We start from the raw sequence: 26,067 nt of genomic DNA on the forward strand, positions 1-26,067 counted from the left end.
TTTCGACTGCAGAACACTTTCTGCTCACTTGGGTCATAGAATAGGTAACCTACGGAGCCTTTTGGGTAGCCTAAAAATAGGCAACGACTAGTCTTGGATTCCAACTTGTCTTTACTCATTCTTTTAACGTGTGCTGGACATCCTCAAATCTTCAAGTGTCTGACACTTGGTTTCTTTCTGGTCCAAAGTTCATATGGAGTGTTCGGAACCGATTTGGTTGGAACCCAATTCAGCAAGTAAATCACAGTCTCTAATGCGTAACTCCAAAAGGATGTGGGTAACTCTGAGTGTATGAGAAGTGGCCGAACCATATCCAATAAGGTCATATTCCTCCTCTCTGAAACACCGTTAAGTTCTGGTGTAGCAGGAAGAGCTAATTGTGATACTATCCCATTGTCCTTTAAGTATTCCTTGAATTCGTCAGAGAGATACTTATCATATGAGTTTAGTTGTGGTGTAGCAGGAGAAGTTAAGTTGTGGTGTAGCAGGAGGAGCCAACTGTTTCAACTACATAACCCCACCACCTTTCTATGAAGGATCATATCCACTCATCATATGAGTTTTCCCTTTGGCCTCTGTCAGACAAGGTTCAGAGCCGTTTTCAAGTAAACTTATCTGTCTAGTGAGTTCTCACCCGTCATGTTCGTGAACGCAAAGGTACTGCGAGAGAGTTTCCATTTTCTGGTGAAGCCCCTCCCACATCGGTCTATGACGCCAAGGTATTAGAGATTTTACGACACGTGCATGCTTCCATAACATTGAAGGAATAAAGAGCTTCCTGAAGGATGAGTTGGAGCTTGTAAGCAATAAAGGTTTCAATTACATGAAGGGTTGGCAAACAACCAAGTTTCCTTCGATTGTAGAGGCCCTTGAGGATGTTTTCCACCTTGATACTTCTCTCTTGATTCAAAAAGTTGATTCATTGTTATCATGCGTAGAGGATTACCTTTCTCAGAGAGATATCGTTAAGAATGCTCCAACCGAAAAGTAAAAGTAGAAGGAACTATCAAATTTATCCACAAAGGTAGTTGCACATGAGAAGAATGCATCTTTTATCAGTTGTCAAAGGAATCAAATTAAAGCAGATCTTGCCATTGTCAAAGATGCACGATATCAAATCGATGCAAAGTTTCAAGCACTAGAGGATGAGAGGCAAAAAATAGAGGAGAAACATTCTTCCTTATAATCCCAAGATAGTGTTCTTGCCCAAGACCAACGAGAGGCTGAGGTGGCACTTGCAGCTACAAAGGCTCGATATGATGAGCTAAGGCAAGCGAAGGTTGCAAACAAAGAAGAAGTGCAGGGCGTAGACAAGATGAGGGCTGAACTTCTAGAGGCATTCGAGGCTCTCTCGGAAGCCGATTGGATTCACCAAGGTCCTAACAAATAAAATGTTTTGGAAAAACAATTTTCCACTTTCTTCCTTTTTTGCATTGTAAATGACATACTTGAGCAATAAAGTTAAGGTTCCCATTTTCTATCTTTAAAAAAAAAAAAGAAGAAACCTTTATGTTTGACATTTATTTTAAGTCGTTCACAGTGTAGGCTCATTCGGGCTAGGAGCGTTACAATGCAAAAGACCTAGGGTAGTACCTCTTAAGGTACTTTCCATTAATGGGCCCAAGATGTAGACCCTCTGGTGTGACAAGGAAATAAGCACCATTACTGTAGACTTCTTCCACCACGTGAGGCCCATCCCATTTAGGGTCAAATTTCCTCCTTGAATGGTGTGAGAGAACGATAGGTCGTCGAACAACAAGAACAAGATCTCCTTTCTGAAATGATCGAAGACGAACCTTCTTGTTGAATGAATGAGCTAAACGAGCTTGGTAGCACTTTGTTCTTTGTTAAGATTCTAATCTCTTCTCATCTAGCGCTTCAATCTCATCTAGTCGTAGCTTTACATTCTCATCTTCTGTAATTCCCTCCTGGATAGCCATCCTTAGGGAGTTCATTTGTCTCTCTAGGGGAAGTACAGTTTCTACACCATATACTAGAGCAAAATGAGTTGCATTTGTAGTGGTGCGGTAAAATGTCCGATAAGCCCATAATGCCTCATCCAAGCATTCATGCCAATCTTTCTTGGACTTGACACAATCTTCTAAAGTAACTTACAAAGAGTTTTGTTAAAGGCCTCTGTAAGTTCATTGGTCGTTGCATTGCACATGGTTGAAAACCTTTGCTTAATGCCAAACTTGTCACAAAATTGTGTCACCAATGCTGTTGAGAATGGCTTCCCGTTATCTGTAATTATGTAATATGGAATACCGTAGCAATAGACAATGTGAGTCCGGAGAAAGTTGACAATATCTTTCTTTACTTCTCAAGAGGAACCGCTTCAGTCCATTTGGAAAAGTAATCCATTGTTGCCAGGATGAAGAGGTGTTGGTGAGAAAACTTAGGCAAGGGACCAACCACATCAAGTCCCCATGCATCGATTGGCCATGATGCAACTATAGGATGTAGAGGTTCCAGTGGTTGGTGAATAAAATCCCCATGAATTTGACATACCTGACATCTTTTGGCATATTCAATTGAGTCTTGTACCATTGTTGGCCAATAGAAGCCCATCCGCTAATGACAATCATGGAGCTTAGGTCCTGATTGATGAGCACTACAAATTCCAAAGTGTGCTTGGTCGAATGCACTTTGGACTTCATCTCCGTGGATACATCTCATGTAGACATCATTGAAGGAGCGCATGTAGAGTTTGTCATTGTAGTATAAGAAACGAGGTGCTCGACATTGTATTTCAGCTCTACACTTGGGATCTTCGGGCAACTTCCCATGCTGCAAGTCGATGAAGGGTTGTCTCCAGTCCTCAACATCTATAGTGAATACAGAAACCACATTGCTTTCTTGCTCTATCTCTTCTTGGGGTGACTTAGGGGGAAGAACCCACTTTGCACAATTGGGTATTGTTCCGTGAGTGCTAAGACTACTACTAGATTGGCAAGGGCATCTACTTGCTTGTTTTCGCTTTTGGGTACATGTTCAATGGTAGCATGTTCGAACTCCTTTAGTAATTGGATTGCATAGTCGTGATAGGGAACTAAGTCATCCTTGCACACCTCATACTCTGTCTTCAATTAGTTGATTACCAACTTCAAATCCCCATATACCGTGAGGTGGTGCATTTCCAAGTCAATGGCCATTTCTAAGTTAATGATTAGAGCTTGATACTCAGCCATGTTGTTAGAGCAAAGCTCAGTTAAGACAAATGAGTATGTGAGGATTTCTCTTTGCGGCGAGACAAATACAAGACCAGCACCCGCACCATCTTTGCGTGTTGCTCCATAAAAAAATATCATCCATGCTAGTAACATGTCTATGTAGAATACTTCTTCATCAGGAAGGTCTTCAGAGAATTCCCAACTTGTTGGAATAGGGTGATCTACAAGGAAGCCGGTCAGTGCTTGTCCTTTCATAGCCTTTTGTAAGACATAGGTGATGTCAAATTCTAACAAGAGGAGAGCCCATTTAGCCAATCTCTCTAAAAGTACAGGTTGTGTCATAATGCACATGAGGGGGTCTGCCCTTGAGATGAGGTGGACGGTATGTGCCAACATGTAATGTCTTAACTTCTTCGTGGCAAAAATGAGAGCAAGATAAATCTTCTCTATGGGTGAATAGTTAAACTCGGTTCCTATTAGTGTCTGGCTAAGGTAGTAAAGTGCATTCTCTTTCCCTTCCTCATTGACTTATGCCAACAAGGCTCCTAATGACTGCTCTTGTGCAACAAAGTGCTCAGGAATTAGTGCGGCAAGTACTAGGGGTTTGAGAAGGTATTGTTTTATGCTCTCTAAGGAATTTTTGCAAGCCTCATCCCACTCAAATGGAACATCCTTTTTCATCAGCTTGTTGAATGGTTGACAACGTCCTACTAGGTTGGAGATGAACCGTCGAGTGTAAGTCAGTCATCCTTGGAGACTCATTAACTCTTGTAGGTTCCACGGCTCTAGCATGTTTTGGATAGCGTCAATCTTTGATTGATTAATTTCAATCCCTCGATGGTGAACAATGAACCCGAGGAACTTACCTGAGGTGACTCTAAATGCACACTTAAGAGGGTTCATCTTTAGTTGATATCTCCTTAACCTATTGAAGATGCTACACAAATCACCGAGATGGTCTTCTCTCTTCTTATACTTGACAACCAAGTCATCGACGTAGCATTTGACCTTCTTGTGAAGAATGCCATCGAAGATCCGCTGCATCGCATGTTGGTACGTAGCACCGGCATTCTTAAGTCCAAAAGGCATCACTTTGTAACAATAGATCCCTTTGGTGTTCAGAAGGCTGTGAGTTCTTCATCCTTAGGTGCTATGCAAATTTGATTGTGTCCAGATGAACCATTCATGAAGGATAACGCCTCGTGGCCTACAGTTGCATCTACCATGAGTTCAGTGATAGGCAAAGGAAAGTCGTCTTTTGGGCAAGCTTGATTTAGGTCTCGAAACTCAATGTAGACCCGAATTTGACCATTCTTCTTTCTCATAAGAACAATGTTTGCAATCCAAATTGGATACTTCACCTCTTGAATGAAACCAGCTTCAATGAGCTTGTTGATTTTTGCTTCAATTTGTGGAATCAACTCATGTCAGAATCGACGTTGTGCTTGCTTGATTGGTCATACCTTGTGCCTAATAGATAGGTGGTGGACAACAACCTTTGGGTCTAACACAGGAATTTCTTTGTATGTCCAAGAAAATACATCCTTGTGCTTCTGAAGTAGTTTGAAGTATTTGGCTTCTTCTTCAGGACTAAGGAGTGCACTAATGTAGATAGTTCTAGGTTCCTCTTTAGTGCTAAGGTTCAACTCCTTCAGGTCATCCACTATTGCTTAGCCTCCTTCTTCAATGGTAGGTGGAGCAGGCTCAAGTTCTTCATCTGAAGAAGTGCTTGACAGATCTTTGTCCTCTTTCTCCTCAATGGTGATGTGATTAACCGAGACAACGTCTTCATCCTCCGTTAGCCCTTCACTTTGTTCTTCCATGTCTTGTCCTAGTTGAAAGTTGAACTTTGATTGAGAAGATGATGGAGATGTGATGATAATAGTCTATTGTCTAACTGTCAATCGAAACTTCCAAGTTCGCCACCCTCTTCATACAAGAATGAACAACACTCCAAGGCTCTAAGTTTTCCTTTGTAGCAATGGTGCATTGTAGGCTTTCACTTTGTTGTTGATCCTTTTTCTTCGTATTGGCACCCTTAGGTCCTATGCGGGAGAGTATTGAAGTCCTTTGTGGTTGAGCAGATGATGTTGAAGCAGCATCTTGTCCTCCAAGCCTGTCAAAAAATGATTGTCTTTCTCTTGGTTCTCCTAGACGGTCGAAGACTGAACTCTATTGTGTATGCTTCTTTTCCTTCTTGCCCACCACTTCTATAGTGATGTGATTAGATGACACCTTCCTCTATGAAATTTGAGTTGGTGGATTTCGATGGTATCCTAAGCCAACATTTTGTTGACTTGTCCACTTGTAAGGACTGGCTCAAGATTCCCTTGTAAGGACTGGCTCAAGGACTGGCTCAAGGTTCCCTAATTGACAATTTTCATCTTCTTTGTAACCTACTTTCTCGAGGAGCTTCTCAACACTGAGGTCAAACCACCCTTCTTGATGTTGCCCTACTTTACTGATTAATGAAGCTCGAACAAATCCTTTTAGATGTGATTTAGATACCGATGGCTTTGATGTTGTGGAGATTGGAAGCATAAGATCCTTCTCGAGAACTTCAATGTCGCTCTTTGATATTGGTATAGTGTTTGGTGCAGCCATTACCTCAAAAGGTAGTTGTCATTCCCTTCTCCTCGACTTTGGTGTGTAACGAAGCACGGGGGTTGATTGGTTACAAGAAGAGGAAGTTGATGGTGGAGTTGTTGGCAAGGTAGCAGATGCATGTTGATTTTGTACATGCTTCTTGTCACCACTTGAAGATGCATTTTCTTCTTCATGTGTTGTGTCTTCCTTTTCCTTCTAAACATTCATTGTGTAAGATTTCGGCACAGAGACAGGAAGAGCTTCTAAAATGACATTGTCAACACAATGTGCTTCGGCTTTATTGAAAGGCTCTGGCTCAGCGACTATTTTCTTTTGTGTTCCATTACAATAATATTTGAAGCATTGCTGCCACGTTAAAGGAACCACTCCTATCTCATGCAACCAAGGATGTCTCAAAAGTAGTTGGTAGGATGTCTTGGCATCAATGACATGTAAAAGGGCCAAAGATGTTAAGTCCTTTATTTATATCTTGAGACGCACCATGCCCATGACACATTGTTCCTTTTGATTGAAGCCTTGGATTGTCAATTTTCTCTTTACCAATTCATCATTGTCAATCCCAAGTTGTTTCATAGTGGACACTAGCATGATATTGACTGTAGATCCACGATCAATGATGATGCATGACATCTTCTGTTCACGAACATATCCAACAACATACAAGGGTTTGTTATGTGGACGTGACCCAAGTTGTAAATCCTCATCTATGAAGGTAATTGTCGACATGCAATCCTTGTAGTTGTCTTTTTTTGGTACTTTGCTTTGGTACTTATTGGGGAGGACCAGGGTCTTTGCCATTGCAAAGTGAACCTTCTGTGATAGTTGTAGCGCTTGGGTAAGGCTCAATTGGGATGGTACTTCCTCTAGTTGCTTTTCTACTTCTTCCTCACACATGGGGTGCTCTTGAATAAGCCTTGTCATGTCTTCGTTTCATCGAATGAAGCCTCTTCTACTGATGGTGATGTTTCATCTTCGTCAATTGTCACCATGTATGTCACTACACATTCCTCTAGGAAAAGTTCTCTTGGCATGAACTCCCAAAGGGTTACTGGAGTTGGATGAGGCTGTTGAAGCACTTCCTCCTTACTAGCTAATGATACCTGAGGTGCTTTCTTCTTTGGCACTTTCTTCTTCTTAGTGGCGTTGTGTACTCACCATCTTTTAGTCCGCTTTGGTCTGGTTGACGCAGGGATGACGAGACGATGAGCCTTGTTCTTACGTCGAGAGATGAAAGTCCATTTGATCTTGTCTTGAAGAGATGTTTTTGAGTTACTAGAGTAGATAGAGATAGTCTTGCCCCCATTTGAAATGATTCCTTTGGGTTGGTGTTGTACCTTTCCTTAGGTTTATTGCTGGTGAAGGTGGACCACCCATCTTCTATCTCATCTTTTGAAACAAATTATTCTTCTCAATAGTCCAAGTCATCAGTTATCAGCTCATAAAGAGTTGGGATGTCGGGATTGTCAAACCTTGACATGCCAGGATAGGAATAAATTGTGGTCACCTTTTGATCAATAATAAACTGGACAAGAACTGCCCCTTGTGGGAGGGATACCGTAGGAAAAGACGTCGTTGGGGTCCAACCACCTTGCCCCTAGTCTCCATAATTTGAGGAGAATCCATTGAGTTGTGCTGTGGTGTTGACTTCCCTTTTGCGAGGTGCAAAGTTCCTTGAGGTCTGGACACTCACTATAGCATGGGTAGGGGAGGAAGAACCTATAAAGGGTTGTAGAGGTACGGGGTCAAAAGACCCAAAAGTTACCATAGTGACATTAGTAGCAGCAAAATTATCACCAAGATCTAACTCGATCTTTTCTTGTTCAGCAAGACAAAGTATTTTGTCCTTTAGGACAAAACACTTTTTAGTTGGATGACTTATCATCCGATGGTACTGGCAGTACTTGGGGTCGGTCATACGTCATTGCTCTTCATGTCGCTTGGGCAGTGGAAGCTTAATCAACTTTGATTGGAGTAGGTGGTTGAGCATTTCTAGAATGTCGGAGTCAGGGAATGGATACTCCTTCTCTTCTAGTTCCTTCAGAGTAGGCCTAGACTTTTCTTGGCCTTGGTTTGCAAAAGACTTCACTTTGATCTCCGTCTTCTTCTTCTTGCCAGAGATCTTAATTGGTGTAGTGGTAGTATTCATGACTTCCTTTCCTTTGGAGGAGGAGGTCTTAAGGTCCTTCTTGACTTCTTTCTTTCCATCATTCTTTTCACGAGGATCACTTAGTTGGGGATTCCCATGCTTGCCTATCTAGATCTCCAAGTCATGAGCTCGAGTAGCTAACTCTTCGAAGGTGATAGGCATGTTCCGTTCGAGGTTGTAGAGTAGTCCCCAATGCATCCCTTGGATGCATATGTCTATGACAGACGATTGGCTGATCTGTTCCTTGCACTGAAGGGTGAGGTTCCTCCACCGCTCAATGTAGTCAATGACGGACTCATCCTTTCTTTGCCTTATAGTAGAGAGTTTTGAAAGTCCCACAGTTTGCCGTATACAATAGAAGCAAGTGAGGAATTCTCTCTCAAACTGATCCCAACTATTGATGGAGCTGGGCTGGAGGTCAGTGTACCAATCAAACACTGTAGACTTGAGGGTGTGAACAAACTATTTCACCATTTGGTCGTTGTAGGTTCCTGCGTTGTTGCAAGTCTCAATGAAGTGGGTATATGCTGCTTCGGATTCCCCTTCCCATCGAACTAATAGAACGTAGGAGGTTGGTAGCCAACTAGCATGCACATCTCATCAATGCAACGAGTGTATGGTTTGGCATACACTAGAGAGGTCTGTGGAACTCCTCCATATTAAGCCCTTTTGGTGTTAGCGATCATGTATTGGAGTTGTTGCACCATTAGAGAAGCGACAGAAACTTGGGTGGTGTCTTGCATCATGTTTTGCACTGTGACCCGATCATGCTCCTCTTGTTGCTGCTTCAACTGCTCTTGAAGGTTAGGAGTCATTGGAGGAGTGAATCCTGGAGGGTGAGAAGGTCCTTGACTAGACTTTGCTTGGCGGTTTTGTATCTCTAGTTTGTTCATCAGGAAGACAATCTAGAGATCCTTCTCAGTGTTGGAGCTCTTGAGGTTGTCAATGGTTTCAACCATCTTCTGGAGTAGTTCTTCCATCGTCGCGACTTCTGTCATCATTACTAGTATGACGCCACTAGAAGTAGAGTAGGAGTTATGTGATGGAGAGGAGTAAGATTCCGTCCTCGACATAGTGCTAGATTGGTCATCCAGGAGGAAGTGTTTCTTTCCTTTCACATTAATGTTTGGAGAGTTGAAGAGGCTTTCTTTCTGTAGAGTAGTCGCCTTGGTGATTTTCTGTGTAGGAAGCTCCATTGGAGACGATAGCTGTGCTTTGTTGGACTTTGCCATGGCATGTGTGACAGGACTGTTGTAGGAAGAACCAAAAGTGCTAGAGGGCTTGTGGAGTGAAGTTGTAGCCTTCTTGGTAGCCATTTAATGATTTTTGCAGATGTTGACTCGAAAGATGAGAGGAAGAGAGCGTCCCATCGAGCGTGCCAAAAATTTGTCGATACAAATTTCGTGTATTTGATTAGCACAAAATATGGAGACAAATTATAAAATAAATTTGTAATAAAGAAAACAAACAAGGGAATGAACTCTTTTTGATTTCCGTTCGATGACGTGAGCAACCTCTGATTAATGGTCAAATTTGGTGAAGACAAGGGCCGTTGGCGTGTTTCTCGTACTTCTTGAAGTGTTGATGTAGATTTCCTTGACTTTGGTGCTTTGGGAGATTTGGTGTAGATTTCTTCACTCTGGGCTTCACACTTGATCGACTGTGAAAGATGCTTTTCTAAGAAGGGCCCTTTTGTGGTGGCTTGATATTCTTTGGAGAGCTTAAATCCAAGTGTGCTGTAGAGAATGAAGAAGCTTTTCCCTTCTTTCTTCTCTCTGGATCTTGTAGTTGCTAGAGGTTACAGGAGCTTGTGGTTATTTGCAATCTTTAGTATTGGTGTCTGAGAGTTTATTGCAGTGTGATTATCTCAAAAGGAAGAAAAAATGCCTTCTTTCTTCCTAGGCAAGGCCATTTATAGCCAAGGGTTAAAGCTGCCACCTCAACCCATTTAGCTAACCAATTCCATGTGAGTGGGGTGTTGGGTTAGCATTAAATCCTATACATACACTATTATGTAGGATTTAGTGGTCTTGCCAATAAGACCACCCTATTACAATAGGAGATGGGCCGGATTGGGCTTAAATACACTTTGATCTTTAGGCCATCAAGACATATTTATGTAGCCTTGGGCCTTGGGCCCATGGAGGCCCATATTATTTAGAGGTTATCATGTAAAATTTAGACCATTTATTTGGCTTAAAAAATTCACATGTGTAAATATTTATATTGCTTTAATTTTATTGGAATTTGGAAGTAATGTACAATCATGATTGATGTAAAACTCTACCGGATTCAGTTTTATATATGTTTGCATGTAATGGAGTTTTACATCATAAATTGATGTAAAAATTCATTAAAGCAGAATTTTATATGGATTTCCGCTTTTTTCATACACACATTTTGAAATTCAAACAATTAACTTTTAATTGTTTGATGTCAATATACTTTTACACCTATAATGTTTTACATCGGTTCAAACGCAGCCTTAGATATGAAGTATAGTGAGAAGAGAATAATAAATATGCATGGTTTCTTGTTTCTTTGAAAATTTATGGTTTGTTATGAATAGAGTGCGAAGAGACCAAAATAAATAGAATGAGGGATGGTGGTCTGGACGTGAAGCCAAGGCAAAAATCGGCACGGATGTGCGGGATATGAGCCACAAGCACGTGTGGAGAGACTGAAAGGTGAAGTCTGAAGCCTTGAATGAAAGGCCATGCCATATTGTCATTCAATCACTCCCTTGCTCTGTCCCATCTCCAGAAAAACAATAAAGGTGTTTACTTTTTAACATTTCTTCTTTTCAATATTCTCTTACCATTTGAAACCCTAGCCTGCTGCATTCAAGTCTGATTTGTTCGTGCGGTTGTTCTGCTGCTACCGGAGGTTGGCGGCGTCTGTGGGATAAGGTACGTCCCTCCTCCTCCGCCTCTTCTTCTTCTTGGTCGGCCATTATGCGCTGAAAACAGGGGCGGTGCTCCCCTCATCTTCCTTTTCTTCTTACCTGGTTGGCTGTTTCTCGTCGAAGATAGGGGCATTTTTCCCTTCAACTTCTTCTTCTTCTCTGGTTGGCGGTAGAATCTTGGACTCCGACTTTGTCATTTTTCCGTTTTCTCAGTATTTTTCATCCAAGACTTGGAAGTTAAATAAATAAGAATTTGTAATAATATGATACATTAGAATCGGAAGTTTGAGGTGAAATGGTATTTGGGTTATTATCCTATATTTTGTTTTGGCGATCCAAATTCTGTATAATTTGCAATAATATTTTAAAGTTGGAAATTAATCGGAATTTAATGTGGGACTATAAGAGATACCTAAAACCTTTTTATGGTGATTCAGGCATCATTTAAATTGACAGCACTACTGTAAAATACCATCTAATAGCTTTAGAAACTGTTTTGAACTTTTAAAGAGAAGGTGGGATTGCTATCTGGCCCATCAAGGATGTAAATTCAGCTCTTATAGGAAAATGTTTTTTTTTTTTTTATCAATACAGGTAATTTGTATTCATTTATGATATTATTCTGGAAAGGATTGATAGAAGTATAGCCTCATGGAAAGCTCATACTTATCAAAATGTGGTAATATCATTCCAATCGAAATTGTCTTGGCCTGTCTTCCTAATTATTTTGTCTCCCTTTCCCCTTATTGATGAGTAAAGCCAGAAGAATTGAGATATTTCAGCGCAAGTTTCTTTGGACGGACTGAATGATGAATTTAAATACCATTTGGTGGACTGGAAAAAGGTTCATTCCATGGTGGCATGTGAGGGTTTGGGAATCAGCCACCATAGTGTGGTAAACATTTCACTTTTCAGCAAATGGTGGTGGCACCTTAATTCTGCACTCAAAGCCTTGTGGCAGAAAGTTATAATTGGCAAAAATGGCCCAAGGGAAGGAAGTTGAGACCCAGGGTGGATAAATTCCTTATATGGCTATTTTTTTGATCAATAACAAAGTCACAATAAATTCCTTATATGGCTATTTCATATGGAGGGGATGAGGGGAATTCAAAATGCCTGCTTGGAATTTTTCAAAGGCATCGATATCAAATACAAGATTGGGGATGCTTTGAGGATCAAATTTTGGTGTTAATTGTGGTGTGATTATAAACTTCTGGTGGAGCTGTATCCATCTCCTTTTTTTTGTGGAGGATAGAGAGGCAAAGGTGTAAGAATATTGTGAAGTCATCTCTTAATGCATAGTGTGGAAGTGGAATCCCCAATTCCAAGAAATCTGAATGGCTAGGAGCCTAGGAAGTCAAAATCATTTTCCTCTCTTATTACCAAATTATAATTTTATTATCTTATCCCAAATGAAGAGGGCTCCTAAGATTGGTCATGGGATCATTCAGGCTGCTTTTGTATTTGTTCTTTCTATTGTGTAGATACATGGGACTTTCCCCATTCTATGGTGTAGGATTCTGCTGCCCCATCTAGGTTGGCTTTTCTGGTTTACATAGCAGTCCATGAGCAATGTCCAACAAAGAATCAACTTCTTCAAACAGGAGTTTTCATCTCTCTCTCTCTTGGTGTGCTTTGTTCAAAATCGATTATACATGGATATCTGTACAAATGTGACATATCATGCCATATGCATCTAATGTTAAATGTAAATTCCATATCTGACGCCTTTTCTAGTCTTGTCGGATACCTATACAGGGATATGATTTTCCATTAACTAAAATCCTGATTTTTTTTGGAAGGTAAGGTAAGAATTTATTGATTAAAGAAGAGAAAACGTTACAACAACTTCCTGGTACCTCACCAGAGAAAGAAGGGAACCTCATTACAGACTCCAAACAGACTGAGAGTAAAGCATCTGAAATACATTTTGATGCTTAAATTCAGATCTAACTGACCGCCAAGATGCAAGCTTACATGCAAATATCTGTATCAAATCATCTATGTTTTTTGCTTTGTTACAGAAAATGCGACTGTTTCTCTCAGACCAAATGGTCACAAGAATAGCCATAGGTATGGTGCTTCAGATCAGCTTACCCTTTCTCCTCAGGCCAGGCAGCTTCCAGCAGTAACAAATATTCCACATAAATATGCTTATGCATCTACCTCTTTAATCTTAGTGTCATTTCTCAAGACTAATGCCTTGCCAAAATTAACACAATTTTGTTATGATGTATGGGTTTTTTATGGTATGAATTATTAAGATCCTTGTATTTCTTTCTTACCATGTTGACAAGAGAATACTAGTTTACCTATTTTTCTTAGATGTATGGAGGGCCTAGGGAGACTGTAAACATCATCTGGTCTTCACTTTCTACCAAATACTAGTGATTAGGAGGGGGGGGGGGGTAGATATCTCCTGTGTCTAGCAGTGGAAGATGCTGAATGTCAGATCGTCATCCCTTCCCAGGTCTGTCTCCGTTGGGATGCCCTCTCCTCAGGTCATGTTTCGTTTCTCCTTCAGAAAGCAGAGAGGGCTGGGTTGGAGACTCCCTTGTTGTGAGGCCATTTCAGATGGGGGTGAATACCAATTCTGATCACTTTCAGCAAGTTCTTCAGGTGTCTTATTCAACTCAATTACTCAACACAACGAAGGCTTGAAAAAATGTCGCATGCATCATCCTAGAAGGAGGAGACAAGCTCCACCCCTAGTCGTTGATCTTAGTGGCACAGAGAGAGGTGGGCTGGTGGCTGGCCCATCTTTGACAGATGTCCTGGTGAGCGAATTGCGAATTGTCCACATGGGTTCCATTTCTTTTTGGATTCATAGACACACTGTTCAAGTTTTGAACAGCTGCCCTTTTCACTAGCTGTGTGGATCAGGAAGGATGCTTGTATTGTGGGCCTAATTCTAAAACCCAAACCCGATCCACTTCCTAAAAAGTGGTTCCTATTTCTGTTAGCGTACCTAGTAACTTCTAGGTGCAACCAGACTTTGACTATTGTGGGCCTAATTCTAAAACCCAAACCCAATCCCATCGCTGCATTCCTAATGTTTGATTCCTGTGGTTCTATTTGGCCAAGGCTCAAGGAAATAAAGGGCCCCATGCTGCAAGGTGGGCCCATTCAAGTCGGGCAGACTTTTATTATTATCATGGGGTTCTGAGATTAAGTGGGCCTGAGGGAAGAGAAATCCATTGATGGCCTTATTGTAGCAAGTGTTAGCACTCCTTGTTCTTCTTCCTCTCTCTAGACTTATTTCTCTGATGCTCAAATTGGGCTTCTGGACCTAGTGGGCCTAGTGTTTTAAAAGCACAAGGGCCAATTTGCGCTTGAGGTGCAAGGTGCAATGTGAGGTTGTGCCTTTTTAAGCAAGGCACTAAATTACAAAAGAAAGCTAAAAATTAAAAAAGTAAAAAAAAAGCCAAAAAATAATAAAAATGCAAAAAATTCAAAAAATATTAAACATAATGTTAATAAAAAATATAAACTTAAATTTTAAAATAAATGTTTCAAGAAATCTATTATCTAAAGTTAAAATACATAAACATAACATGTAAAGCATATTCTAATGAAAACTTAAAAATCAAAGCAAACATATAAAGCATTTTCAAGCATGTAAAGCACACAATCTCTTTTTTTCCTTAATTGCATTGCTTCTAGTAGCTAATGTGATGTAAAACTTATTGCATTCTTGATTCTATGAGTTGCCTTTGTACCACGTCCCTCAAGGCAAGCCCAGACAAGTCTATGTTAGGGTCTGAAATTCTTAAATAAGAATTTGGTGCAACTTTCTTCTTTGCTTTTTCTCCTAAAATTGTGCTTGCTATCCTGAAGTCAGCTTCTATCCATTCCTCAGTATTCTTGTCTTGCTATTGAGTATTAACTACCTGTGAAACTGAAAGCGGATGACAATTCAGTTTTCTTCCACTAGGATCAACTAATTCCACAATTTCCTCTTCACGCCCTTTCTCTTATAAGCTTTCTTAAAATTCTTTGTAGGACCAATGCCAAATAGGTTGAGCTTCAGTCTAGAGAAAACTTCAGTTACATGTACAATATGTATCTTTCTAGAAGCCCAAAGCTTCTTAGAACCAATCGAACCTTAATAGAATCACATCTTTCACCCATTTTCCTCTTGCAACCCAAATTGACACCTAGCTTACCAGCCACAACCTCCTCAAAACAAACTAGAGAAACAGATAATAGCTCGTCGTACTTATCATTTGCTTTTCCGAATGGGTCAGCCTCTTCAACCCCAACAATTTCATTGGTTTTTAGAATGACATCTGATTGATTTTCATTGTCCCCTAATCGCAACTCCACCCCTTCAGCTTCCTCCTTTGCATCTCTCAAATGCAACTCCACCAAAGAAGGGCCAGCTTCTTGAGATGGCTTGAGAGCATCGTCTTGAACAACAAGAACATTGTACACCGCAGTAGACTCACCACAACGAAGAGCACAAGCCCCTGTGGACAAATCATCCATACCATTAGAATGGCCGGCAATAGAGCCAATGAGCAGCTCCTCTTCGACTGTTACCTCTAAAGATCTCCTTGACTTGATCCTTAGTTTTCCTTTTAATATTCAAAACATTTTTCCTTTTAAAAGTGACTACATGATTTTTTTCAATTGGGAACATAGACAATTGGTTCCCACCTCCCTCCTTATTAACTCTAGGCCTCAAAAGGAGTTCGCCACTTAGACCATTAACCAACTTCATGGCCCAAGGAGACTTTTCCACTCCAATACTCAAGCTTTTCTCTATTTATCTACCTGGCCCAACATCATTATCCTTCTGATCCTCAATGTGTCCCACCAACCTTCTTTGTACACCATCCATAATACTTTACCATGAAAGAGGACCTAGGTTGGAACTCGAAACCGCTTTTGGTTGGGACTCCCCTTGACTCTTCAAATCCCCACTTCCACCACTCCTATTGAGACCCAATTCATTGCCTTCCATGGGGGAAATTTAATCTGTATTTCCCAAACTACCCTTGTCTTCATCCTCTTACTTTGAAACTTTCAAGTTGAACTGGTTGTTGCACTTCCCAACTGTTTCATTAGGAATCTACGAGTTCTTACTGCTCATCCTCTGGTCCTCCCCCACAAACCCATATTCTCCACCCATTTTTTCGGATAAGATCCCTCTACCACAAGTCTCAGACTGGTTGATTTTCCAGTAACTCGCAAAGATAGAGAAGAAGGCACCAAATGGATTTCATCCACTTCGACCAAGATACACGCATAAACAAGATTCCTCTAGGGGTCAAGGTTTAAAATATTGATATAGGCCAATATGCCAGTAGGGGCATAATGGTCTATTTTGAAGCTCATTCTCCTATTTTTTTCTTGGAAACAGGTTCATAGGGGCCAGTTTAAGGTTGGTCTACCCCCTGAACCAGGTCAGACCTCTATATGACTTTTGTAGGGACGTATCATTAAGCCACCAATACAGGGTGAATCGTGTCAAATTTTTGAACCTTGGTAGGAGCTTGTCCTAGAACCAACAAATCTAAATCTTACACACACATCCACCGCTTCAAGAGTTTGAAAACACCATGCGTAAAGAGGAATGCCATAAATGTTAATCCACACAAAACTTGTTGGACTTACTAGCGGGTTCCATCTTCCAATCCTCAAATCAGTTGACCAAAATTGAGTATGCTGTCGATCCAAATTATCATTTACCTCCTCATTTCTGAAAATGAACAAGAAGAACCCATCATTCAGTTTCCTCACTTGAAGAAAACTATTTGGCCTCCAAGCAGCAGCCACCCACTCCACAACTTCATCTGGGTCTGAATTAACAAAATGACCCACTAAACTCCTCTTAATCAAATTCAGTCGCCCATATGTACTCTTGTTCAAGCTAGTGTTTTAAAAGGCATGGGAGACATACGCCTGGAGGTGTGCCTCCAGGCGAGGTGCTTCCAAAACGCCCTGAGGCATATGCCAAAGGCACTGACACCTCTGAGGCGTACACCTCAGGTTTAAGAGGTGTACGCGTCATACGCTTTTTTCATGAGGCGTGCTAGAGGCGTACACCTCATGCGCCTCATGCACATCTTATATAAAAAGGCAGAAAAAGAAAGAAGAATAAAAGTAAAGGAAAGGAAAAGAAAAGAAAAGAAAAGAAAAGAAAAGAAAGGGAAGGTCTCTTCGGAGACATCTGATAAAATTGGAACGATACAGAGAGATTAGCATCGGCCCCTGGGCAAGGATGACACGGACAAATCGAGAAAAGAAAGGGAATGGAAAGAAAAAATCAGATATAAAAAGATCTCCCTTTTAACTAATGTTATGCATCTTTATTCTTCTCAATATAAAAGATTTTTATTAAAAGTAAAGAAAAAATCAGATCCCCGCTTCCTCTTCATCCTCCTCCCCTTCCTCCTAACCCCCTTCCTTTTAAGGAGGCTTATGCCTTCTTGTGTTCGGGAGGCTTATGCTTCTTGCATTCTGAACTACGCCTCACGCCTCAAGGTAGTTGAACGCCTTGCGTCACACCTCCGCATTTTAAAACATTGGTTCAAGCATACATGCAGCTCCCTTGACATCGTTAATTGTTGCCTAGTTGCCTAGGTGATAATTGCAAAAGCACTTCATCCCTGGTTCTGAAGAAATGTGTAATAGTCTAGTCTCAAGCTAAGAAGCATGAAAAGGTTTGTCAATTAGTTATGTTAGCTCAGCATGGTTCATCATGAGAGTGTTGTGACAATTTTTTTAGCTCACCATGATAACTTCAATCAATCTTCTGTAGATTTTTCATAACATTAATGCAAGTATAGAATTTTTTTGGGTTGTTGATATTAGGTTATGGCTAATAAGCCCCATTCATAATTGTGGACAATGTTTTGAAAAATGTTATCATATAATAAATTGTAGAGAAAGTCGAATGACTCAAATCAATTTGAATCATGAATCGTATTGTAGACATAAGATTATTTCTATTTTTATTTTTCACTAACTTGTAAAAAATTAAATATAGAATAGGTATATTAAAAGGCTATATATAGGAAAATGATTTTACCCTATTTTTATCTATATCTACTATATATGTACTTAAACGATAGAATTAACCAGTTGTACAAGATAACCCTTAGATGATATAATCAAGATTGATTTGGAAGTCAAATTGTCCATTTACAATGGCTCTTTAACCTATATATGATGAAAATAGAGTCAATGTCCGGTCATAAATAACATAACTAAGCCATTTTATAGTAAAGATTTCAAAAACAAATCTCCCTTGAAAAAACTATAAACCAAAAAAATGACAAATTAGAGAACTAATTCTTAATTGAATTTATTTGAATCGTAGTGAATTGCAGGAATCTTAGTTGTGAGAATCAAAATGTAGGGTTCAAGCAAAAATCTTACAATTTTATTTTTGTAGGAAGGGATTCAGGCATAAGATTCTAATCAAAACCCTTAAGATTCATGGTTTAAATCATGAACTGTATCATAAATCATAAGATTTTAACAACATTGATGGGGAGTGATTTGGGCACGCCATTTTAATTACCTTAATCAAAAGTGCTTTGGTAAGTTTGCCACATATTACTTGTCCATTTTAAGAGTGCAAGTAGGATTGAAAAGATTTAAAGAGATTTTCTTCGGGATGTGAAGGGGAGGAAGAAAATTGAATTTAGTGAAATGGGATAGAGTTGGAGAGGCTAGAAGAGCTAAGGGTAGACCAAAAAGGATGTGTTGAAGTAATAAGAAATGATTTTCAGTTGTTGTTTTGATTTTTTTTTTTGCTGAGTTAATTCTCAATAAAGATTGTATGTTATATGAAGTCATTTTCTGTTTTGGTAAAATTTTCCTTGTCAAAAAAAAAATCTTTGAGAGTACATATGTTGAAAGACAAAATATGCCCCTGTTTTGACTAGGCATGTACCTGGTTTATTGAAACTAGGATGTGCTATAGTCATTTCCCTTAACAAAACTTCATTTATCATAATCTGAATGCTAACTAGAAGTGGAATAAGAGCTCTGGCCTGTTGGTCTACACCATGCATGTCCTCAAATTGTGAATGGTCTATTGTCCAAGAGTCAGGCTTCATTATGCAAACTGTGCAGATTATCATATTTCAAATCACCCCTCTTGGATTTAGATCACATACTAACGCTTCGATTCACCACCTTTGTAAGCTTATTCTTTTGTGAAGGACCAATACTTGGAAGTCGGAACTAAATTTCTTTTTGTATCTTCATCAATCAAGATGTGTAGATGCCATGGATTCCCAAGAATCTCTTACAAACAAAATGTTTTGTATGCGAAATGGGTGGGGGTGGGGAGCTGTTCCCTGAACCTGAGTTCAAATTTGATTGTACATCATCCTTGCTAAGGTAATTTTGGTATTTGTTCTAGTGTCTGTATTTTCTGTTGGAGTTGGATCAGGTGAATGCATAAAAAATAAATTCAGTGATAAACTCAATTATGAGCTAGGGTTATAATTTTGAGTTGAGAAGTGAAATTTTCAGAAGTTAATTTGTGGATGTTGGCACAAATTACTGAATATCTGAACCATATTTTCAGAAGTTCAGAAGTTCTTTTTTGGTTAAGTGGATTTGGAGGTTTGGTAAAGAAAGGGAAAGATGGTGGATGAACCTAGTGGCAGCCAAATTTAATACAAACAGAGGTGATTGGGTAACTACTTCCGTCCCCTCTCTGGGATGCTTTCTTTGGAAGAAAATAATGGAATTGTTTCCACTTCTAAGTAGAGGTTTATCCTTAAAACTGGGGAATTGTCAAAGAGTAAGTCAGTTTTTGGAAGGACAATTGGTGTAGCAACAGGCCATAGCAGAGTTATTTAAAATTGCAGAGAACCAGGAAGCTTTGGTTGCTGACTGCTGTGAAGTTAGAGGTAATATCTGCTCCTGGTGCCCTTCTTTCAGAAGGCAATTTCAGGACTGGGAAGTTGATCAAGTGGCAGAGCTGCTGGAGATATCGTCCAACCAGATTGAATTTGATAGAAGAGGATTCCCGGAGATGGATCTGGAACACAGATGGGTTGTTCTCAGTCAAGTAATTTGCCAGGAATTTAACAGTTGCCTCTCACACTGATTTTCCTGCTGAGAAAATCTGGAACCCAGTTGCCCCTTCGAAAATAAATGCCTTGGTCTGGGCTGTACCATTGGATAACTGCCTCTCCAAAAAGAACATGGAGAGAAGAGGGGTTCAGCTCCAGGACATGTTATGTGTTCTCTGTGATCAAGTGGAAGAAGACAGCAACCACTTATTTCTGCATTTCCCTGTTTCTATTTCAGCCTGGGAGCACTTCTTTTCTTCTTTGGGTCTTTCTTGGGTCATGCGGGCTACTGTACTAGATCTAATGTGGTGCTGGGAACTGCAAGGCCTGTCCAAGATGGCAAAAAGTGTATGGTCTTCTCTTCCTGCTGCGGTGATCAGCACCATATGGGCAGAAAGAAATAGAAGAATTTTCCAAAATAGATCCAAGGATGTAGACTATTTTATCACCTGTTCCTTTGGAAAATTAGTCTCTTGGACTGCAGCTGCAAAAGGTCTCCAGTCCAGGGTATTGGGAGATCATCTGAGTGCTGGTAGTTTTTTAAAATTGTAATGTAATTCTGGGTTTTTGGTCTCCAGGTATCTTGTTTGGGGTTCTCCCTGTATTCTGTTTTTGTTTCTAATAAAATTACTTTACCTTTTACAAAAAAAAAAAAACAATTGAAGGAATTCTCATATTGCACAGTTTACTAAATTAAATATATTTTTTTTATTATTTCAGCTAAGACCCATATGGGGTATCATTTTGAAGGTCTCCCTTAATTACATCTCTGTGAAGGGTAGAGAAAACCTTTTGATCCTGACTTGGAGAAATAAACGAACTGAACAAAATAATATACATAACATAAACAATTAAAGAACTCTTTAAATGAGCAACTCTAGTTACATTTCTTTTCATTTCCAAATTTTATAGAATTAAGAAACTTTTTAATGCCATTTCTTTTTTTCCATATACAATAATTTTACAAAGTTTTTTCTCATTTCTTTTCTTCACAGTAAACCGTGGCCAGAATAATCTGACACTAGATGGCATTACTCTTCTAGATCTTGCACTTGGAGGGGAACTTAGTTTTTTTTTTTTTCAATTGCAATCAAATTTTATTAATGAAGTTCAAAACATTTGTCTGCTTTTACCTTTCTCTACCCTTTGAGTTTCCTTTTACTTTTCTTACAATTGTGCCCAAAACATTTTTCCCTGATCCACTCCTTGCTTTTCTATTCACCAAGCTATTAGCTTCCCTTGGGATCCAAAAAACCCTCACCTCCATATCTCTAGCCAACCACCTGAACCTTTTTGCTTCATTACTGTAGCACCACAAAGCAGCTTCTCTCTTTTGTATCCACCCAACCACCACTTTTCGATCTCCTTTAAGAATTGTCTTTTCCATGTTTTGGTTAGAATTATTTCTTGCTGTTTCTAGAAGGGTGGCTGTAATCTTTCTCTAGGGAGATTAATAGGGATTTGATTGGTTATGCAACTACCCCTCTGGCCCTCTCTAAAAGTGAGTGATATACCTGGTGTCCTACTTAAAGAGCAGAAGAACAAGGGATGGGACACTCCTTTAGTAGCCTGAATGGGCTTTTAACTAGCTTATTATCTTTCTGTCTTAGACGTGGTCCCAACCCACTTAATTGAGTTTAAAATGGGCCTAATAATTATCCTTTTAAGTAAATCAACAGATCTCATAGGCTTATAATTAAGCCTATTATTTTTCTTAAAGAAAAGATACATTTGATGTATCTTATAATAAATTTCACTTTCAAACACATTAAATATTGTGTTTTCTTTTCTGTGTTTGACCTTTTTTCACGACTTTATTGAGTTGAGCAGAACCCTTCATACACACACATGTACACACTCCACTCAAAGTGAATAATCAAAAGTATTTCATAAATACTTGTGATATCAAATATATATAAGACAGGCCACTAGCCCATTAAATTATCTTGACAATGTTATTATCCTCTACACCCAAAAATCATTCCAATTGACTTAGTGTTTCAAAATGCATGCCTAGGCACACAGGTAAGGCACATTTTAAGGTATGTGCCTTGCCTGAACCTAGGCATAACTCCATCGAAGGTACATGCCTGGTGCACCTTGTGCATTAGCTTAAGTGTAGGCCCTCTTTAAATATGTCTTTTTGTTATTTTTTTAGAGTCCTATATGTTTTACTCCTTTGTAATGGTTTATTAATGTGTAAGTTACCTTTTTATTGCTGTTTGTACACTGATAACTGTTCCGACTTGAAAAAGAAACAAAAGAAGACCTTTCAAATACCTAAAGCTTTAGTTCTTGCAAATAAGGTCTCAACATAAAAATTTCCACTAAGGCTATGTTTTGTTTGAAGGAAAAGGTAGGGAAAGGAAGGGAAATATAGGGAAACCTATACAAGGTTTGTAAATGTTTCCCTACATTTCCCTTCCTTTTCCTTCAAACCAAACACAGCCTAAAGAAACAACAGTAATACAACTAATATCTGATCTCTAATCCTAAAATAGAATGAACTGCTGCTAAAATCACAAAGCTAACCCATTTATACATTGGACCAATTTTAGGTTTAGGGTGCTTCCCTAAACCCCTGCATGGACTTGTTCGAGCTTGCCCCAAGGAACCCTCCTAGGATTACCATTTAAGAATGCAAGATTTTTAACGTCACATTAGCCACATGAAGTTGCAAGTAGGAGAATAAACAAATTGAATAACATGCATAAATTGTTGAGTGCTTGAAGAACTTGAGTGCAATTCACGTGTTTGCTTTCACTTCCACATGTTCACTTTGAATATGCCTTTTATGTTATGTTAATGTATTTTAGATTGAACTTTGAACCAGTAGGCATTTCAAAACATTTAATTCCTTTTAAATTTCAGGTTTGCATTTTTCAATGCATTCTGATTTTTTTTTTAATTTTTCAAAAAGGTATGCATCTCACCCTGTCCCTTGCACCTCAGGTTCTATAAGGCCCTTGCATTTTTTTTATTTGATAAGTAAGGTGCTTGCACTTTTTTTTTTTTTTTGATGAATGAAGGTGCTTGCACTTTTAGAATACTGAATTAAATATAAAATCCGTTTCTTGTACCAACAATATTAATGCAGTCTTTTTATTGCACTAGATATCTGTCTATGTTCAGTAATAATATGTGATATCCATTACCAAAAAGCAGTAGTTTCGTTGGGAAGTTCATTACCTCAAAACTTGTGTGGACCTCTTATTCATGGTTCATGGATAATAAAGTTTACATATTGTTATTCATGAGACAACCTTGCTTTTTTCCATCTTATTTTGGGATAAAGGAGACTGGTGAATAATTGTTCGTTACTTTGCACTCGAGATTGAAGTATAGACATGTGTAGATGATTGATTTCATGGGCCATATATAACTTCTACATTAAAAGATGTCTCAAGTGACTATGGAATCGTGACATGGAGCAGTAATGGGAAAGGTAGGCAGTCACTGCAACAAGCAAGAACTAGGGTAGGATTGCTTAAGAATAGTGACTTATGTTTTTAGATAAGCAAGAGATCCAGAAAATATGCATAATTTCTTATTAAGGAGTTACATTTATTTCTCAAGTGACTACATCTAATATCAATTGGGTATTTAAATTCCTTCTTAAGAGTTCATTTTTTGAAAAGTAAAAGCTATCTTTGGGTATGCAGAAACATCAGTAGTTGTTTTTGTTTTAGATGCTGGGATATGGCAAATATCCATTTGAAACATTTTATTCTTTTAATTATTTATTTTCGATAAGCATTTGATACATTTTATTCTTTTAATTATTTATTTTCGATAAGCATTTGAAACATTTTAAGAATTGCCTGTTATTCATTTTTATTTTTCTTAGTTGACTCATTTGCTGTCTTAAACAAACAATTCCTTCAGAACAGGTCTGTTTCCACTGGGCTTCATTTATGTGAATTAGTGTTCATGTTCTCCATATTCTGAAATCCTGACACATGGCTGCAAGAGGACATATACCTTTTGAGGGGCGTCCAATCCAAGCCCCAGGAATGATGCGCCATGGTCCATTTCCTGGACTGGGCCCTCCTGCTGGTCAGCGTGTTCTTGAGCCACTTCCTCCTGAGCTTCTAGAGAACAAGTTAGCTGTCCAGGCTACAGAAATGGAGCGACTTGCAAGGGAAAATCATAGATTAGCAGACACTCATGTCACCCTGAGACAGGAGCTTGTTGCTACACAACAGGAAATGCAGAGGCTGCAGGCACACATAGGAAGTCTTAAAACAGAAAGTGATATTCAGATTAGAGTTTTGTTAGAGAAGATAGCTAAAATGGAGGCAGAGGTTCGAGTTGGTGAGAGTATTAAGAAAGATCTGCAACAGGCACATATGGAGGCACAGAGCCTAATAACAGCCAGACAAGAGCTTAGCGCCCAAGTTCAGCAAACAACTCAAGAATTGCAGAAAACCCATGCTGAGGTTAAAAAATTACCTGAAATGCATGAAAAGCTTGACAGCTTGAGACAAGAACATCAGAGGCTGCGGTAAGGATTTTTGTTATGGTTTTTTTTTTTTTTTCTCATGACTAATTAATCTTGAAAGTTGGAAATGGTATTGTAAGTGTAAATCCCAATTTTGAGTTCCAAGACTGATTTTCTTGACCTTTGGGAAAGGCTGAACAACAGAATATGCACATCCCAAGGATTCAGGATCAGTTTGGCTCCTGCAAAGCCTACAAAATGTAGTTCCTGACCAGCTAGTAAACTGTGGTTCTAAAGGTTTTTTCTGTCTTCTGTCTCGTTTTTTTGGTTGGAAAAAAAAGCGCTGCGTTTGAGTATGAAAAGGGTTTGAACATGGAGCAAGTGGAGCAAATGCAAGCAATGGAGAGGAACCTGGTATCCATGGCAAGAGAGGTGGAGAAACTACGTGCTGAGGTGTTGAGTGCAGAGAATAGAGCACGTGGTAATTTTCCTTTGTTGTTATTCTGATGGAATGTTTTACATGAATTCATTTTTGCTTTTCTTATGTCTTAATACTAGTGGTATGTTGTATGTAGCACCAAACCCTTATGGGGGATATTATGGAACCGCAGATCCTTCATACCCACCACCTTCTGTTCAAGGTGGTGGTATCTACATAGATGGTTATGGAAGGCCACAAGTTCAGATGGATGGAGTAGCAGGAGAGGGGATGAATCTTTACAGGAACGCCAATGCTGCTTCTGCATCTGGTGGTGGTGCAACTGGCACTGCCTCTGCAACACCACCTCCTGCTGTTGCTGGTAGTGGTGGTGGTAGTGTTGCTACTGGTGCTAATGAAGTGCCTGTTGCAGCGGCAGGTACTGTTGCTAGCGGTGTTGGAAGTGGTGGTTGGGGAGGATCATATGATCCTACAAGAGGTGCCCTTACTTCAGTTGCCCGAAGATAAATGTGGGGTAACCTTCGTCGTGGTGTTCCATCATTCTATCATATAATCATATATGAGCCCACCAAAAATATAGATACCATTTGGCTTGAGTCAGATTGTCAGAAAAGTTTACCGGAAATGTTTGAGACTTCAACTGCAAGAATGGAAACACACCGCAAGCATGGGATATCAGAAATTTCATCAATACAAGCTACCAAGCTGCAACACGCTAGAAGCCTATGTTACAAATGTATTCCTGGAGGCTAGATTTTTCTTAATATTTTCCAGTTGAAGTGAATAGTTTAAATGAGATTAGAGATTTAGAGCTTTGTATTCTATCGGTGTGGTTGATAAGAGAAACTGAAATCTGCTGTTTGATCCTAAAGCAACTCTTGGAACAAGTGTTTATTATTAATTACTTGCATCAAAACTGAATGTATTTGCTCTGTCAATTACATGTAGTTGGAAAAAACAAGTGGATCCTTGGGAACATTGGAAACGAGGCACATCTATCTGTCTATTAAATGGAAGGGGTAGAGTTGGTTGAATGGTGACTAAGATTTTGAATGGTGGTAGCATTTTCCCAGATATTCTTTGTATTTTACTTCCAAACAGTCCAATCGTTACCACCAATTTAGCTATTCTTGAAATTTATACAATCTTATTGACTTCAGAATTAAAATCAGTTGTTCCAATAGTAGTGGTTTAACAGCCGGATTGAATGTATCATGAGCATATAACGCCCGTCTGTTGAGAAAAACTTGAATGACCATGGTCTCCTACCCACAATAATTTTTTCCACACCTACCCACATGATGCTACAGTTGTA

The 26,067-nt window shown here is 39.3% G+C and overlaps 1 protein-coding gene and 1 non-coding gene across 6 annotated transcripts; both read left to right on the top strand.

Annotated features, from left to right (window-relative positions):
- Positions 1-10,542: 10,542 nt before the first annotated feature.
- On the top strand, positions 10,543-25,690 carry LOC148843617 (protein FLX-like 4). 5 transcript variants are annotated; one of them, XM_088957766.1, is made up of 4 exons: positions 10,543-10,835; positions 23,758-24,376; positions 24,655-24,794; positions 24,889-25,690. In XM_088957766.1, exons 2-4 carry the CDS (start codon positions 23,832-23,834, stop codon positions 25,257-25,259), a joined length of 1,056 nt encoding a protein of 351 aa, XP_088813892.1. In that variant the 5' UTR covers positions 10,543-10,835; positions 23,758-23,831; the 3' UTR covers positions 25,260-25,690. The 5 variants fall into 5 exon arrangements, with proteins under 5 accessions (XP_088813892.1, XP_088813894.1, XP_088813895.1 ...); XM_088957768.1 differs by having other exon boundaries at positions 10,638-11,000; XM_088957769.1 differs by having other exon boundaries at positions 10,638-10,835; positions 23,763-24,376.
- Positions 16,991-17,093, top strand: LOC148843618 (U6 spliceosomal RNA). The gene has a single exon (XR_016103981.1). It is a non-coding gene; the product is annotated as a U6 spliceosomal RNA (small nuclear RNA).
- Positions 25,691-26,067: the final 377 nt, after the last annotated feature.

Source organism: Nelumbo lutea, chromosome 8, assembly GCF_056320005.1.
Source record: "Nelumbo lutea isolate HS-2025 chromosome 8, American lotus-T2T, whole genome shotgun sequence".
In the NCBI taxonomy this organism is placed as follows: domain Eukaryota; kingdom Viridiplantae; phylum Streptophyta; class Magnoliopsida; order Proteales; family Nelumbonaceae; genus Nelumbo; species Nelumbo lutea.